At 40.9% G+C, this 17,264-nt stretch overlaps 2 protein-coding genes across 8 annotated transcripts in view; one reads left to right on the plus strand and one right to left on the minus strand.

The window, feature by feature from the left end:
* The window catches only part of LCTL (lactase like), a 170,127-nt gene extending 154,748 nt beyond the window's left edge, over positions 1-15,379 (minus strand). Inside the window, exons 1-2 of one of the 7 annotated variants that reach the window (XM_073001099.2) lie at positions 8,704-8,897; positions 8,250-8,290 (exon numbers count right to left, since the gene is read on the minus strand). The gene's annotated coding sequence lies outside the window, so the exon portion shown is untranslated. Of the gene's footprint in view, positions 1-8,038; positions 8,291-8,703; positions 9,254-15,245 lie in introns of those variants that run through there. The other 6 variants (XM_073001098.2, XM_020780437.3, XM_020780434.3 and 3 more) reach the window with 6 other exon arrangements.
* Positions 15,343-17,264, plus strand: part of ADGRA3 (adhesion G protein-coupled receptor A3) — a 90,349-nt gene continuing 88,427 nt past the window's right edge. The window contains exon 1 of the mRNA XM_020780432.3: positions 15,343-15,578. Coding sequence (XP_020636091.2) covers positions 15,343-15,578 — 236 coding nt within the window. The remainder of the gene's footprint in view (positions 15,579-17,264) is intronic.

Raw genomic sequence — 17,264 nt, forward strand, 5'->3', positions numbered from 1 at the left:
TCCCATTTTTGTCCTTTATCATGTTCATCTTTGCACAAAATGTTCCTTTAATACCTCCAATTTTCTTGAACAGATCTTTGGTTTTTCCTTTTCTGTTATTTTCCTCTATTTCTTTGCATTGTTCATTTAAGAAGGCCCTCTTGTCTCTCCTTGCTATTCTTTGGAAGTCTGCATTCAATTTCCTGTAACTTTCCCTATCTCTCATGCATTTTGTTTCCCTTCTCTTCTCTGCTGTTTGTAAGGCCTCGTTGGACAGCCACTTTGCTTTCTTGCATTTCCTTTTCTTTATGATGGTTTTCGTAGCTGCCTCCTGTACAGTGTTACGAGCCTCTATCCAAATTTCTTCAGGCACTCTGTCCACCAAATCTAGTTCCTTAAACCTGTTCTTCACTTCCAGTGTGTATTCATAGGGGATTTGGTTTAGATTATACCTGACTAGCCCAGTGGTTTTTTCTACTTTCTTCAGTTTAAGCTTGAAGTTTTCTATGAGGAGCTGATGATCAGAGCCACAATCAGCTCTAGGTCTTGTTTTTGCTGACTGTATAGAGCTTCTCCACCTTTGTCTGCAGAGAATATAATCAATCTGATTTCGGTAATGCCCATCTGGTGATTTCCATGTATAGAGTCACCTCTTGTGTTTTTGGAAAAGAGTGTGATGACCAGCTTGTTCTCTTGACAAAACTCTATTAGCAGTTGCCCTGCTTTGTTTTGAACTCCAAGGCCAAACTTTCCTGTTGTTTCTTTTATCTCTTGACTCCCTACTTTAGCATTCCAATCCCCTAGAATTAGAAGAACATCTTTCTCTGATGTCAGTTCTAGAAGTCTTCATAAAATAGGTCAATTTCAGTCTCCTCAGCATTGGTGGTTGGTGCATAAACTTGGATTACTGTGATGTTGAAAGGTCTGCCTTGGATTAGTATTGACATCATTCTATCGTTTTTGAGATTGTATCCCATTACAGCTTTTCCCACTCTTTTGTCAACTATGAGGGCTACACCATTCTTTCTGTGGGATTCTTGCCCACAATATAATTTGCCCAACAGCTTACCAATTAGCAACAACTAGCTGTGTCAATTTCTGTGATTCTTCTTCCACACAAATATTCACTAGAATTTTGGTCACTAATTCCTTCAATCCAAAATGGCAAAACAGTATGCAGAGAAGGTGCCTCTAAATAGCTGATAGAAAAAGAAACAAAATATCCCGGGAGGAAAGTCACTGGAAAGTGCCTTCCTCTTCCCTTGGTCCACTTACCCTCTTTCTTTCTTTCTTTCTTTCTTTCTTTCTTTCTTTCTTTCTTTCTTTCTTTCTTTCTTTCTTTCTTTCTTATTTATTTATTTATTTATTTATTTATTTATTTATTAACCAAAGTACATCTAAGGTCTGATCTGCTTATGGTGAAATGTGCCTCAGTTACTTACCCTTCTAGATTACTGCAATGCACTCTGAGTGGAGCTGCCTCTGAAGAGTCTTGATATCTCAGCCAGATCAAAAAGCCTGCAGCTAGACTAGCATTGGTTATGGAGAGCATTTAACCCCTCTGCTACAACTGATTCAGCAGCCACTGGTCTGTTCCTAGGCCCAATCAAAGCACTAGTTATGACCTGTACAGCCTGATATTGCTTGGGTCCAGACTATTTGAAGAACCTATCACCCCATACAGAGTTGTTGATTTAATATTGTTGTATATTTGTTTGTTTTTTAATACTGTATCTTATGGCAATTTAGATTGTGACTATTGTTTTAACAGATTATGAGGTGCCTTGATTCCCTTATGGGGAGAAAGGCAGTGTAGAAAGAAAACAAAAACAGATAGACAGACAGTCAGGAGAAACCCTTACCTTTGTAAAATGGGGATAAAGTTTCAGAAGGGAAAAAGAGTGCACATAGAAACTTTACTTTTCAATACTTCATTATAAGGACAGCAAAGTCATAAACAAAACAAGGAGTTGTGCCTCTTTGATGATGCATACTAGATATGTGATATCACTTACTTTTTGTAAAACAGTTGTTGGGTATGTATGGCTTATGAGCTGAAATAGAGAAGGGATCCACAGGAAAACCAGCATGTGGTCTGCAATACAGGGATAATTCCGCATAACTTGGAAGTTTTCACAAAGCACTGCAGACTTTGTGTCAGCCTTAAAGGATGTTTTAAAAAGCATACATCCTGCAAATTTTGTTCTAACGTGTCAACAAATTTGACCAAATTATGATACAATTCTTACAGTATTTCACAGTGAGAATATACAGCTGATACACCATTAGATTCTTCAAGAATGCTCTCTTTCAAATGCCTTTTTTACTCCACAATGCAGATGTTCCTCTATCTAGCAAAGCCTAATCAACAACCTGAGTGAATACAATTTTCTTCTTCAGTGATAAATAAAAACTCTGATGCATTTGTAGTTGGTAGACTTTATATCCCTTGGTTATAAAACTGACTGTAACAAAATAGCATTTAGTATAGCTACTATTTGTGTTAAGATTAACAAAGAAAATACACTTTGTTTCCATGTAACAGTTACGTTTCTTGCTTTACTCACATCAAGAGATAAGTACATAGACATCATGTTACTTCAACGCACTGATAAATTGATAATTTGCATTTTCAGGGGGGCAGGGCTAAAAATGACAATTGCAATATATAAAACATATATACATTTTACTATATTTGCCACATATTTTATCAGAGAAAATATAACTGTAGCAATTCTATAAAAGGCATCTCTTTTCATGCAGAATGTATTGTTCTGTAGTTGTATAGATAGGAATGCATTTAGGCAATTCCAGTAAAATTTTAAATTATGCTTCCTTTAAGTTCAATCTTCCTAAGTAAATTTCCTTTTGAAAGAAAACAGAGATAAGGTACAATTCTCCCAATTTTCTCATCATTTTTGAGAACGGTTAAAGACTAATTATGATTTAAAATTACAGACGGCGTTTCTCCCATTCAGCCAATGTATATATATTCAGTTCATACCCCAACTTGCCTTTCTTCACAATATTCCATACTCTTGAGCTTATCGAGGGCAAAATATGGGCTAGAATTATATAGCTACAACACAGAATGCTGATGATGTCATCACCTATGGCAATTATTAAGACGCAAACAAGACATTTCTAATCTCTCCACCCAATGCTCCCGAGGCTCCTATGGAAATCCCTTTTGTTGTGGGGAACTTGTTGAAGGCTAGGAGGGGGTGTCTTCAAATTCCAAAAATTGCCACTGCCAGGACAGCTTTGTCACTGCCAGCATTTTTCATCCCCAACCCCTTCATGACATGACCGTTCTGTGATGAAAGGGATTAGATGAGAGCCTCTGGACCTAGGGTGGGGTGGGGGAATGCTTTATTTCCAAAACATTCCTGTGTATCTATGTGGCATAGATACACAAAAGAGGATTTCATTGACTGTGTAATGTTTCCATATTCTCAAAACTCCTGAACCTAGACTCAGCTACTTTATATTCCGAGGCCTCTCCAAGCCAACACTGCCAATTGTCTTTAATATTGGAAAATCACTCCAGATTGCCACAAAAATCAAGACCACCAACAAGAAGCTTTCAATTCAATAGTAACATCATGGGCTGATGATGCCATTTCCATTTCCACCTGCATAATTCAGCCAATTGGATCTCAGCCGGGGCTTGGTAGGTGACATCCTTTAGCTGATGGGAATTGGCAGAGAAAAACAGTTTGAATTTTAAAGGTAGAGACAGCTGCTTCTTAAGTAGAGCTGAAAGTATTCTTGGATCACAGCTGCTCCATGGGGAACTAACAGAGTCTTATAGGAAAGTATTCAATTCCTCTGCTCCACAGATGAAGCATTACAAAGGCTTTGTAAATCTCAGTACTCTCTTGTCCCATGCAAACAGTGCAATCCTAACTCAAAAATGTACTTGATTGTAGGGGATTAAAATTCAGTACAAACCTCCTCCACTACCAAAAAATGTCTTTCTGGCCTCAGAGTTCTTCCTGCAGAACTGTTCTTCTAGCTAAGATCTCCCAGAAGAAGATTCAAATAAGGGGCAGAGAAGAAGGGTGATAAGAGAGGAGGCATGGGCTCTTCCATGCTGTGGTGTTGTCCCTAGTCATTCTTTAGTTGCTCTCAGTCATTCTTGTATTTTTTTGGCTGCAGTTTTAAATAGGCCATCCAAGTACTGACATCCAAACATGGGAAGGGCATTTGCTGCTGAATGTACTGGGTACTTCTGGTTCCAGTTGTCCACTAAGATCCAGAATTGCTCCCTTTCTAGTTCTCACTTACATATAGTGGAAAAGTAATAATTTAAATAAAAAATAAAAAAGCAGAACACAGGAACAACTTCTATCTTTTCGGCCCTCTCTCCATCTACTTCACTCTCTCCTCTCTCCTCTCCTTGTTTTTACCCACCTAACATTCTTAAACCTTCACATTTTTGCTTTGTTTCCTTGCTTGCTTGCTTCCTTTTGTTTTTGCTTTTATAATATGATTCAAAAGTGATAACATTATTTAAAAAATAAAAACGAAGAATGCAGGGAGAGTTGACGTCCCTGAAAAGGAGTGGCAGTAACATAGAAGCATGTAACAGAAAATGGAAAGAAACATCATCAAATGGATCAACCTGAATAATAATAATAATAATAATAATAATAATAATAATAATAATAATAATAATAATAATAATAATAATAATAATAATAATTTATTGTCATTGTAAGTATATACACATACAACGAAATTCACAGACACCCAGAGACCAGACACATGCACACACATAAAATTCCCCAAACACTCCCCACCCACTAAAAGTCCCCCACTAAAAATACAAACATCTACAAACATCAGAGTGATACTGGGGCCACATGTGTAGATTCTGCACTGGAACAAACCAGATCTGCACAGTATATAAAAATGAGGGTGAAGTAAGACACGAGGAACTATCTTACAGTGGTTTCAAACTTTACTAGGTGGCTAAACTCAGAAAGTGGTGTTGGGGAATCCTGTTCAATTTATTGACCATTGGCCTGTGTGGTGTTTCCCAGGGCTCAGTACTGTCCTCCATGTTATTCACAATCTATATGAAACTGCTGGGAAGGTTTTCCAGAGTTTTGGGGTTCGGTGCCATCAGTGTGCTGATGACACCACAATTTTAACTCCTGTTTCTATCTGATTCCAAGGAAGATATTTTGTGCCTAGACCAGTGCCTATTTTGCAGTAATGGACTGAATGAGGGCTAAAAAAACCTGAAACTTAATCCAGACAAGACAGAGGTGCCTCTGGTCAGTCACAAGTTAAAGCAGGGGATAAAAGTCCAGCCTGTACTGGATAGGGCTATATTCCCCCTGAAAATTTCATTTCACAGCTTGGGTGTGCTCCTGGATTCAACCTTGAGCTTGGATGCACAAGTCTCAGTAGTGGCCAGGAATGCTTTTGCACAGTTAAAGCTGATGTGGCAGCTGTGCCCATCCCTGGAGATGTCTGATCTGGCCACAGTGACACATGCTTTAGTTGTATCTTCAAAGGGCTACCTTTGAAGAGTGTTCAGAGACTACAGCTGGTTCAAACTGCTGCAGCCAAACTGCTGACCGGCACTGGTTACAGGGAACATGCAACTCCTTTATTACAACATCTTCACTGGCTGCCAGTCTGCTTCCTGTCTCAATTCAAAGTGCTGATTATTACCAATAAAGCCCTATATGTCTTGGATCCAGGCTATTTTAAGGATTGTATCACCTCATATGAGACTACTGGCTCTTAAGATCTTCTGGGGAGGCCTTTCTCATGGTTCTATCACCTTCCCAAGCTCATTTCCTGAGGACACGACAGAGGGCCTTCTCAGTGGCTGCTCCCAGACTTTGCAATGCACTGCCCTGAGAAGCCAGACTGTCTGATGGAAGGACAAGATGGAAGAGGCCAAAGACCTTTTCAGGCAGTCCTTTAAGCCAGTGGTCCCCAACCTCGGGCCTCCAGATGTTCTTGGACTTCAGCTTCCAGAAATCCTGGCCAGCAGAGGTGATGGTGAGGGCTTCTGGGAGTTGGAGTCCAAGAACATCTGGAGGCCCAAGGTTGGAGACCACTGCTTTAAGCAACAATTTGGGGCTTAGGGAACACTTTCTTTCTGAAATTTAGATATTTTAAAAACAAAATTTATTTTTTAAAAATCTTCACCAATACTGTATTTAATTGTTTTTAATATATAGTTTTGTATGACAATTTTAACATTATTATTGTACAATTTTAATTTTTGTGAGCTGCCTTGGGTCCCCTATGCAGAAAAAAGTGGTATATACTGTAAATAATATAAATGAATGAATGAATGAATGAATGAATGAATGAATGAATGAATGAATAAACAAAAACAGGAAGCCCCTTTTTTATCTGCTTTGACTGTTGACAGTAGTTTCCACCTTCCATTGTGTGGACACTGGGATATAGTACCAGTATGATGGGTGCAAGGAAAGTTGAACAAATGCTCAAAATGCACAGTCCCTACTACAACTGATCCAAACCTTTTCCAACTTGGGAACACAAGCCACGATGCTAACATAAACTGAGGCCAGGACAAGGGTAGTCTTAACTATTTTTGAAATGTCCCCATGTGAGAAATATGTTAACTTTTTAATATTTTCAGTTACCCTAGTGCCAGCTTGGCTTTCCCTTGGCCATCTTTGCCAGGCAGGACAGCACAACCCTACAAGCATGATCAGAGAACCAGTTCTATCAAGCTCAGTGCTTAGAATCTTGTTACCTTACACGACATCATTAAGGAGCATTGTATAAGCGCTATAACTTGTTTTCAAGTCTGTCTACCACGTGCCCTGTCTTTCTCAGTTGCACAAACAATTATTTAATTAGTTGCATGGGCAGGTGCATGGCTAGCAGTCCATAAAATGAAAAACCTGCTTGCTTTATTGCTCTTGCATACAGTACGTTGTTTCTCCCAATAGGATTTTGCACAATAGGACTCACTTCCAGGCAGACATGTAGACATGTACTTCCAGGGCAGACATGCCCTGCAAATTCTATATTCCTTCTGAAATTCCGATTGAGAATATTCAACACAACCTGTTCAATGGCACACACACCATTAAAAACAAAGATATGGAAACATGTTCTTTAAGCAATATAGCCCTCACTGCACCTTCTAACATGAGAAAGGATAAACAAAACAAACAAACAAAAAACAATAATGTTTCCACGCTCTGGTTAGCTTCAGAGTTAGAAACCTCTTTTGTAATTGTTGCACATGTGACTGGAGCATTATGAGCATTCCAAAGCTGAGAACCCCCACATAGACAGGGAGGAGTCCTGAAAATTACTATACTCCTCCCTTGACTGTTATGCTTGTTCATTTGGTTTTGAGTGCTGCTTCTCCCCTTATCAGCGGAAATCTCTCAGGAACTCCTTTCTCTGCCTCTTTCAGCCTAAAGAAATCAGCTTATATAGTACAAGTCCTGCCAAGTCCAAATTGCTGCAATTGTGAGAATTCTGCTCCTGACTGAAAACTTGGATGGAGAGTTCAGAATATTACTCAAAATTATTTTGAACTATTGGCCACGATAGGTGGGAGATGCCGAGAAACTTTTCCAGAGTCTGAATTATTATTCCAAGACTCAATGAAGTAGCTGGTTGGCATTATTATCACAATTTTAAAAACAAACAATATGTTGGAAAAGGTAATTAACCAGAGCATGGAAAGGCTACATTTCTGGACTTTGCTTCCAGAATTCCACAGCAAGTATGACCATTAGCCATATGGGCTGGGAAATTCAGGGAACTGTAATCCAAAGATTTAACTTTTCCATGCACTAATTATAATATGCTAGTTTTTTGGTAAGTAGTTATTCCCAAGATGTGTGCTGAATCTCACTGGAAAGCTACTTAACACTATGCCTTCCATTTGCTCAGCACATGTGGAAACGTAACAGACAAATGCAGTCAGTCTGTCCAACCTGGCTCATCACAGCTTCCAATGACTTTACCCTAAAACTTTCAGAATAAATCAGGCACCAGGTTATGATACAAACAGGTCAGGAACTAGTCTGCCTCTCACCCTTTGGAAGTTATCAGAATCCTAATAGTGAAGCCCTCCACAACACGAAATGAGTTCCAGTCCTTCCTTCTTTGGTAACTTCAGGCCAGCTCAGGGATCTACAGTACATCCTTTGTCACATACAATGCACTACAGAAGGAATATTTAATTTTGTCCAGAGGTATAATAATGCTTCTTTGCAGACTGATATGCCAAAACAATAATGACGTACCTGCAATATGAAGAAGCAGAGGTAGATTTCAGATTTGCTTCCTGTGAACCAAAGAATACCATGAAACCCACAGGTTGACCTTCGGTCAGCCTCTCTCACTCTCTCAGCCTGACTTACCTCACAGCAGTGTTGAGTGGCAAAAGAGAGAACAAAAAAACAACAACCTGTGCAAGTCACCTTGAGCTCATTCGCACAAAAGCAGAATAGAAATGTAATTAACAACATTCCATAACTCTAATCAGAGTGGATATGTAATTAATAACTCATATTATATGCTCTGGAATTCTGTGTTAAACCAAAGCATACTGCAGTTCTGAAAAATATATGAATGGGGATAATTGTAATAAATTAACATAGAATGAACGGGGGGGGGGGGGAGAGACATGTCCTTGTATACAATCCAAAAGCAAGTTAGGGGGGATAGCTATTGGACTTTTAACAGCGGAATACCTACCTCCTTGCCTTTGGATTGTGCAATTCACCAGGGTCTTCCCAATTCCTTTTTCAGAAAAAGATCTTTCATTGTTCAGAGTAAGAAGAGATTATGGTACATATCTGATTACCGGACAAAAGTTGAGTTTATAGAAGGAATTGAGCTCCTCGGGGAAAACATAAGAGAGACTTGTGCAACAATGAGCGGGCGTAACTGAAACTAAATATATGAAAGTCAACTTGCATGACAGAGTTGCTGCACTGTCGATCGCAGCTGAAACACAGAAATCTACGTGCTGCTGGCGCTCATGACCACAAACCGCCAGCACAGGTTTCCTCAGATTACAGTAACACTTCGAATTCACGCCTATCACTCTTCCCGTGACGAGCAGCACAGAACAAACGGCGGCCGTAAATCTATGGAACAAATAGCAAAAAAAAAAAAAAAAAAAAAAAAAAAAAAAAAAAAAACCGCCATCCCCCACAAAAAAAAAAAATCTATGAAGGAAACACAGAGGACGTAGTACAGTAGTTCTTTCATTGTATTGTCCCATAGAGGAGGTGAGAGGAAGAATTAAAGAAAACTACAATTCCCATAGTGCCTCAGTGTCCGGTTATCTTTGGAATAAGTTTCTCTCTTCTTCCCGCCCTCTTGTGTTCAACATTTTTTAACTAAGCTCAGGGAGTAACTCCGCAATGACCAATTAAACTGACCAAACAATGAGCAACATTTTCAGTTTCTAGAACGGGAAAAGCTACTTTTCAGGACTACAGTTGCCACAATTCTTTAGCCACATTAATTTTAAAGTTTCCAAGTAGGATTCGGACTGGCCATGGCTTAATTACAGGGAGGGGCAATGCTGAAGATGCACGTCATCACGTAACCGGAAGTTTCGATGGGGTTTTATGAGACTACAACCTGACCTTCTATAACAGTATTTTAAACGTTGTTGAGTTCATGGGCAACCGTAGAATCAATCTCATGCGTGTCTTTTCAAAACTAATCAAACTGGGACTTAGATAAGTAAGTACTGTATTAGGAATACAGCCTTATACCACAGTTTTATGCATGTCTAATCAAATGTAAATCACTTCAATAACACTTTTTTTGTTATGGATCATCAGTTCACATCCAACTTAGGGCAGCCCTAACAGGGCTTTCAACGTATATATCAGATATTTAAGGAGTAGTTTTACTAAGGGCACTCCCTGTTGAATTTTCATGGCCGAGTGGATATTTGAATCCTGGTCTCCCAAGACCTCATCCACCACTTTCCAAACAGGGGAACTTGTTTTTGTTATGTGCTGTTAAGTCAGACCTGATTAATAGCAAGCCTCATAGATCTTTCAGGGGACATGAGGTAATTAAGGATTGGTTTTATCAGCTCCACTCCCCATCCCCAGTGAGCTTCCATTGGCCAAGGGGGGGGGGGAACCATATCCTGGTCTCCAGAGTCCTAGTCCATCAGTCTCTACAGGAACCCACAGTGGAACTTGCTTCCAGGCAAATTAGTATATGATTGCTGCTTTAATTATCCACACAAGCAGAAATATATTCAGGAACAGTAGTTCTCTTCCAGCACCATACAGTATTTTAAATAAATCGGTTCCTGTCAGCTTTCTGCACAGCCCAGCTTTCACATCTGTACACAATACTCTAATCAGGAATACATTAGTGTGGATGATCTTGGCCTTGATCTCCAGTGACACAGCCTTGCACTTGATGAACTTCTTCATTACTGCTCTTGAGTCTTCTCCTGATTTCTTGGCTGCAATCTCCATTTGGACTGATGATTGAACCAAGGTACACAAAATCTTTAACAATTGCAATTTCTCTGCCTCCTCTTGGGTGCAAGCATTAACAAGGTGAGTGGGTTGTCAGAGAAACTGAGAACAATGCCATCAAGGAGGCTGGACCCCTGGCAGGGACACAAACCCAAGTTGTAATGGTTGAGACTGAGACATCAGACTTAAGACACAAGGAATGGATAGTTCCAATAGTGATGAGTATGTAGAAGCTCCTGGAAGGCAGCTACGTGCAGCAGTGGGAGTTGTAGGTGATATTGGTGGAGGATCTTTCATAGACAATGGCAGTGACACTGAAGCTAACTTCTATACTTTTTAACTTTTATTCAGCTATACCATTGCTGAATATTTCTTACCTTGGAAACTATGATGAGCCAATCCAAAATTCTTGGGGCTATCCATTTTATCTTATCTTCGCCTGCTTTATAATTAATATTGCATTTGACTTTGACTAGTATGGTTACTGCTCAGATTGTTCATTTGGGGCTTGGGAGAGCAAGTTTCTAAGTTCTTCATGAGCCATGAAACTGGCCATGGACTTAGACATGGTTTTGACAAATAATCATTTCCAATTATAGGGATTTATTTATTTTTTTCTGGCCAAAAATGACTAAGGAGTCAGTAACATTTGTTTTTCCTTGAAGAGTGTAAAAACGGAAGCCAGGCTTTAAAGCAGAATACTAATGCCTGAGCAAAATATGTATGGGCAAAAAGATCTGAACTGATGAAGGAAGGCAAGTTAGTAAAATAAAATTAGGAATATAAGTAGGGAAAAAACAGGTTGAAATTCCCCAAGAGGATAAGGGAGTTCCTGTTTATCTCTCCCTGCCCTGAAGATGTGTGAAGGTTTGAAGCGCTGCCAGATTTCCTTCTGTTAAAACAGAGATATAGAAAGTACCTATTATTTTAAATCCTGCTTTCAAATTATGGAGAATGGGGAGAAAGAACAAACAAAAAGACAAAATTTTATCTACTACGTTGCAACCTATATATATAAGTTTGATTAGAACAGCAATAGAAAACATGCATTTTCATGTTATTGATGAGGTTGACTACATTGCAATCCCATGCATATGTACTGAAAAATAACCCTTGCAGAGCTCAGTGACTTACTGGCTGAAATTCTCTAGTGTAAAATTACACCCATGCAAGCTGATAGTATCAGCTACAGGCTTTTGTCATTCATTAAAGGTTTCCTATTCAGCCACCCCAAGAATACACAGAGGAACTATACCAGAAAAATCTGAATGTTCCAGACAACCCAGATAGTGTCTGGAGAGTAAAGTTCTGTGGGCCTTAGAAAGCATGGCTTACAACAAGGACAGTGGAGGTGATGGCATACCAGTTGAACTATTAAAAATCTTAAAAGATGATGCTGTTAAGGAACTACTGTACACTCAATATGACAGCAAGTATGGAAAACTCAGCAGTGGCCAGAGGACTGGAAAAGATCAGTCTACATCCCAATCCCAAAGAAGGGCAGCACCAAAGAATGCTCCAACTACCATACAATTGCACTCATTTCACACACTAGCAAGGTTATGCTCAAAATCCTACAAGGTAGGCTTCAGCAGTATGTGGACCAAGAATTTCCAGAAGTACAAGCTGGATTTTGAAGGGGCAGAGGAACTAGAGACGAAATTGGTAACATGCGCTGGATTATGGAGAAAGCTAGAAAGTTCCAGAAAAACATCTACTTCTGCTTCATTGACTACGTAAAAGCCTTTGACTGTGTGGACCACAGCAAAGTATGTAAGTTCTTAAAGAAATGGGAGTGCCACCTTATCTATCTGAGAAATCTATATGTGGGACAGGAAGCAACAGTTAGACCTGGATATGGAACAACTGATTGGTTCAAAATTGGGAAAGATGTATGACAAGGCTGTATATTGTCTCCCTGCTTATTTAACTTATATGCAAAATACATAATGCAAAAGGCTGGACTGGAGGAATCCCAAGTCAGAATTAAGATTGCTGGAAGAAATATCAACAACCTCATATATGCAGATGACACCACTCTGATGGCAGAAAGTGAGGAGGAATTAAAGAACCTCTTAATGACAATGAAAGAGAAGAGTGCAAAAATGGTCTGAAGCTCAAAGAAACTAAGATCGTGGCCACTGGTCTCATCACCTCCTGACAAATAGAATGGAGGCAGTGACAGATGTTACTTTTTTGGGCTACATAATCACCACAGATGGCGACAGCAGCTACGAAATCAAAAGTCGTCTGCTTCTTGGGAGGAAAGTGATGTCAAACCTAGACAGCATCTTAAAAAGATGACATCACCTTGCTGACAAAGGTCCGCATAGTCCAAGCTATGGTGTTTCCAGTAGTGATGTATGGAAGTGAGAGCTGGACCATAAAGAAGGCTGACCGCCAAAAAATTGATGCTTTTGAATTGTGGTGCTGGAGGAGACTCTTGAGAGTCCCCTGGACTGCAAGGAGATCAAACCTATCCATTCTGAAGGAAATCAACCCTGAGTGCTCACTGGAAGGACAGATCCTGAAACTGAGGCTTCAATACATTGGCCATCTCAGGAGAAATCTCCCGGGAAAAGACCCTGATGTTGGGAAAGAGTGAAGGGAAGAGGAGAAGGGGACAACAGAGGATGAGATGGTTGGACAGTGTCATTGAAGTGACCAACATGAATTTGACACAACTGCGGGAAGCAGTGGAAGATAGGAAGGCCTGGCATGCTCTGGTCCATGGGGTCACACAGAGTCAGACACGACTTAACGAGAACAACAAATTCAGCTATCCACCCACCTTAGTTCCAAGGCTCCCTTGGAATCCCTTTTACCTGGGGAATCCTTTAGGACAGTGGTCCCCAACCATGGGCCTCCAGATGTTGTTGGACTACAGCTTCCAGAAGCCTTCACCACCACCTCTGCTGGCCAGGATTTCTGGGAGTTGAAGTCCAAGAACATCTGGAGGCCCAAGATTGGGGACCACTGCTTTAGGAGCCTCAGGACTGGGAAGCCTTTAACATCAGAAAATAGCTGCTGAGGAGGAGCTAGAGCCAATTTAATGTACTGTAACTAATTCCCTAATGCAGAAGTGGAGAATGGACAACACTCTTGCAGTTCCTGTCAGCCATCACAGCTCTCTCATCTGGTTGAGGTAAATGGGAGCTGCCACTGAACAACATTTCCTGGATCTCATGTTCTCCACCTCTAGTGTAATGACTATATTTGCATTTGCATCAGAAACATATTTCTCACATTGGTACATTTTATGAAGTTAGTTTTACATAATATCTGCATTGACATCTAGACAATGGAATATACTATATACAAAGGCGAGAACATCCAATCCCTCTATGGGGTTACAATGACTACTTCAATAGCATTATCTCAGATATTTGCTAGATCTTCTTTTGTATACATGGTGGGGCACAAATTGCACACACATAAGTGCTGCATTGACTGAATTTCTCCACAGTCACAGAAAATTTGTCCTGTATCCAAGCAGCTCCATTTTACTTGATTATTCTTTCTTATTACTTCTTACTTTGCTTTGAAGTCTATTAAGTGATTTCCAGATGACCCAGCTAGAGCCTTGCACTGGTGGGAGACACTCTTCAGTTTCCATCCATTCAGGAATGTGTTTTGTTTTTCTTCATAGGTTTAGTCTAGCCTTTTCTGTTTAATATTTAGAGCTTGAGATCCATGTAGAAAACTTTTTCTCAATTTTAGTCATCATCTAGGCAGTTGGTGTCCATGAAGTGGATGGTTTTAGTGTTAGTACCGGTACCTTAATTTTTTCGTTACTTGCTAGCACCTCTCAAAATATTTCTGGAGGGACAATTTCATCCAAATAATAGACTTTTTCAATGGGACTAGTTTCAGGCAGCCAGTAATAATCCTGCAAAATTAATTAAAAGCTACATCTGCTTGTTTGGCATGCGTTGATTTATACCATATGGCATTGCACTGTAAACTTCTGTTGAATTTCCTACTTGGTTGTGGAAACTTACTGGGTGATGAAAATAGTAAAGCCACTCAGCTCACATACCTTGAAAATTCTATTCAAATTGCTGTAATCTTTATGCAATATCAACAGCAAGAGTGCTGAAGAGAATGAATTGGATTTTATTTACAATCTATTCTATACCCATTTACTTGAGAGGTTAAGTTGGAGTGAACTGTAGTGGAGTTAATGGTTTTACACTGTTCTGAGGTACAATCTGAAGCAACTTTATTCAGAAATAAGGCACACTAATGCTGGCTGGAGAGCTCAGTGAGTTAAGTACAGTATCTGGGTGCAGCACCTGAGTTTGCGAGTTCAATTCCTAGTCCTGGATTAAGGAAATGGAAGCATTTTCAGTACACCAGACCTTGAGACTCAGAAACAGCCGCCAAAATCTGGGCGGGGTGAGGTGGGGAATGGGGCGTCGTAGCGTGTTTAGAAAAGGAGGAGGAAAACACAGCAGGGTCACCATTGACTAAAATAGCTCTGATATTCACTCCATGTTCCTAAACAACCCGAATCCCAACCTTATAATTTACTCCCCCGCCTTCCCCCAAAGCCAGAAGACGCGCGACATCTTCTGGCACTAGTACTGCGCGTGCTCAAGAGCGACAGAGTCGCGCATGCTCCTGAGCGCACAAGTCAGGCGTTTGGGCGAAAGGATTCTGTAAACTGCCTCTTGGGGTGCTTCTGCCCCCCCTTTCCGCGCCGCCCCCCCACCTCAGCTCCGTCCCTTCATGGCGGCCGCCCCTCTCGCCCTAGTGCCGACTCCGTCTGCCACCCACCTGGCTGCAGCGCTCGGTGTCGCCCGCGTCTCTCTAGGCTCCCCTCGCTGAGGAGAGGGAGAAGAAGAGCTCTCGGAATAATCCTCGGTTTTCAGCTATGGCGACCCCCTGCCGGACCCCTCCGCCGGGGCTCCTGCTGCTGCTCCTGGCGCTGATGGACGGCGGCTCCTCAGGACTGCCCGCCGGCTGTAAGCAGGACGGCGGAGGCCGCTCCAGGGGCAGCAAGTCCTCGCCGCCCGCCGAAGGGGGGGCCGGAGGAAAGGTGGTCTGCAGCAGCCTGGAGCTGGCCCGCGTCCTGCCTCCCGAAGCCCTTCCTAACAGGACGGTCACCCTGTGAGTAGCCCCACGCACCCACCCGCCTGCTCCCCTGTCCTTTCCTTGCGAGCGAGGCCGCACTGGCAGAGTTGAAACAGAATAGGGGGAGTGTTGGGGGGGGAGGAGGAGGAGAGGGAAGGTTACTGAGGCATGCCTCGTCTCTCCCAAATGAGTTTCATTGCTTCATAGTATGTAAGCGAAATAATAAGAGCATCTCTCCCCCCCCCCCCCAATCATCTCATGTTTCTTCACTTTGGGAAAGAATAGGTCCCACAGAAGGCACAGGAGCTCCACAGGTCCATGATCATCCTAGCAGACCTGCCTCAGCTGGATCAGACCAAAGGCTTGTCCCGCTAATCTTTTTTCAGATTTGGGGACTTTTGCATCTTAGGACCGAATTTTTTCCTTTTATTGTATGCATTCTAATTCCCTTACTTTATGAAATATAATATCCTTATTTTTGTGTTCTGTGTGCATGATCTTCTACATTTAAAATAAATAAATAAAGGAGCTGTGGTGTTCCTAAAGTGGTTCACTTTAGGTTTGGACACAGCCCACCACTCTTTCCCAGGAAAGTAGTTCAAGACAAAAGTGTGTTACGAATACTGGCTAGTCAGATCAGATGTCTGGAAAACTTACAGAAAGCTTATGGTGGTGATTATCGATCTTTATGGCTTTCAACATGGGGATTTCATTTAAGCATAATAGAATAAACAGTATCATATGCTTAGTTATCTTACAGAATAATTACATGCTGTCAAGTCATTTCCTATTTAGGGTTGTCCTTCCCAGGATTTTGTAGATATAAATTGCTGAAAAGTAGTTTAGCAGTCCCTCTTCTGGTGCAGCTTTGGGTTTTCTCTTGAGAAGCAAAATTGAGAATTAAATTCCCAACACCTGGCTCTGCTGCCATGTTCTCCAACCTGATGAGTTATCTTAATTTTTATTAACTGTATCTGCTTCCTACATTTTCTTCAGTGAGCTCAACATGGTGCACATGGCTGTCTTTACTTCCCCCTTTTATCCCTACATAGGCCAGGTTGAGTGAGGGTAACTGATCCTGGATCGGCCAGTTAGTTTCATGACTAAGTAGGAATTAAAAGCAGCATCTCCCCCAAGTCTCAGGGAAAATAACTTGTGAGAATAAAGTTGGGAAAGAAGTACGTACACTGCTGTCTATGTGAATAGAAGATAAGATGCAGGTGTAATAAATAAGCAAATGTGAATATGTACAGTAATGATTTTTGTGACCTTTAGAGTAGGGGGCTACACACATCCTTTGCTCTCATTTAGTATAGCCTCCTATCAATTTTCAAATGCAGGAAAAATTGATAAAACAGAGGAAAAAGTATAATATCTCTTTATAATGGTACTGATTTGGCCCTGCATACCACTAACATGTGGCCTCTTATAAATTGCTTATAAAGGAATGTGACTATTGACAGAAAAAAGTTGCCTACACTTGCATTAAAACTTTAGTGTATGTTTTTGATTTCTAAGTTTACACAGAATTTTCCTCAGTTTGGATAGTAAGAACCTGTGTTCCACTTATGAACATCCTAAAGTTGGTTGTTTCTAACTGTGATTGGATTCTACCTTAATCTTAGAGGTTTCTCCTGACTCCAGGCCCACAGATGAGAAAACATCAGCTGTAAGCAACATTCATCCCTGCTGGGCGAGGGTCTGCCCTTTGTGTGTGCAACT

This window comes from Pogona vitticeps, chromosome 5 (genome assembly GCF_051106095.1).
Source record: "Pogona vitticeps strain Pit_001003342236 chromosome 5, PviZW2.1, whole genome shotgun sequence".
NCBI lineage: Eukaryota > Metazoa > Chordata > Lepidosauria > Squamata > Agamidae > Pogona > Pogona vitticeps.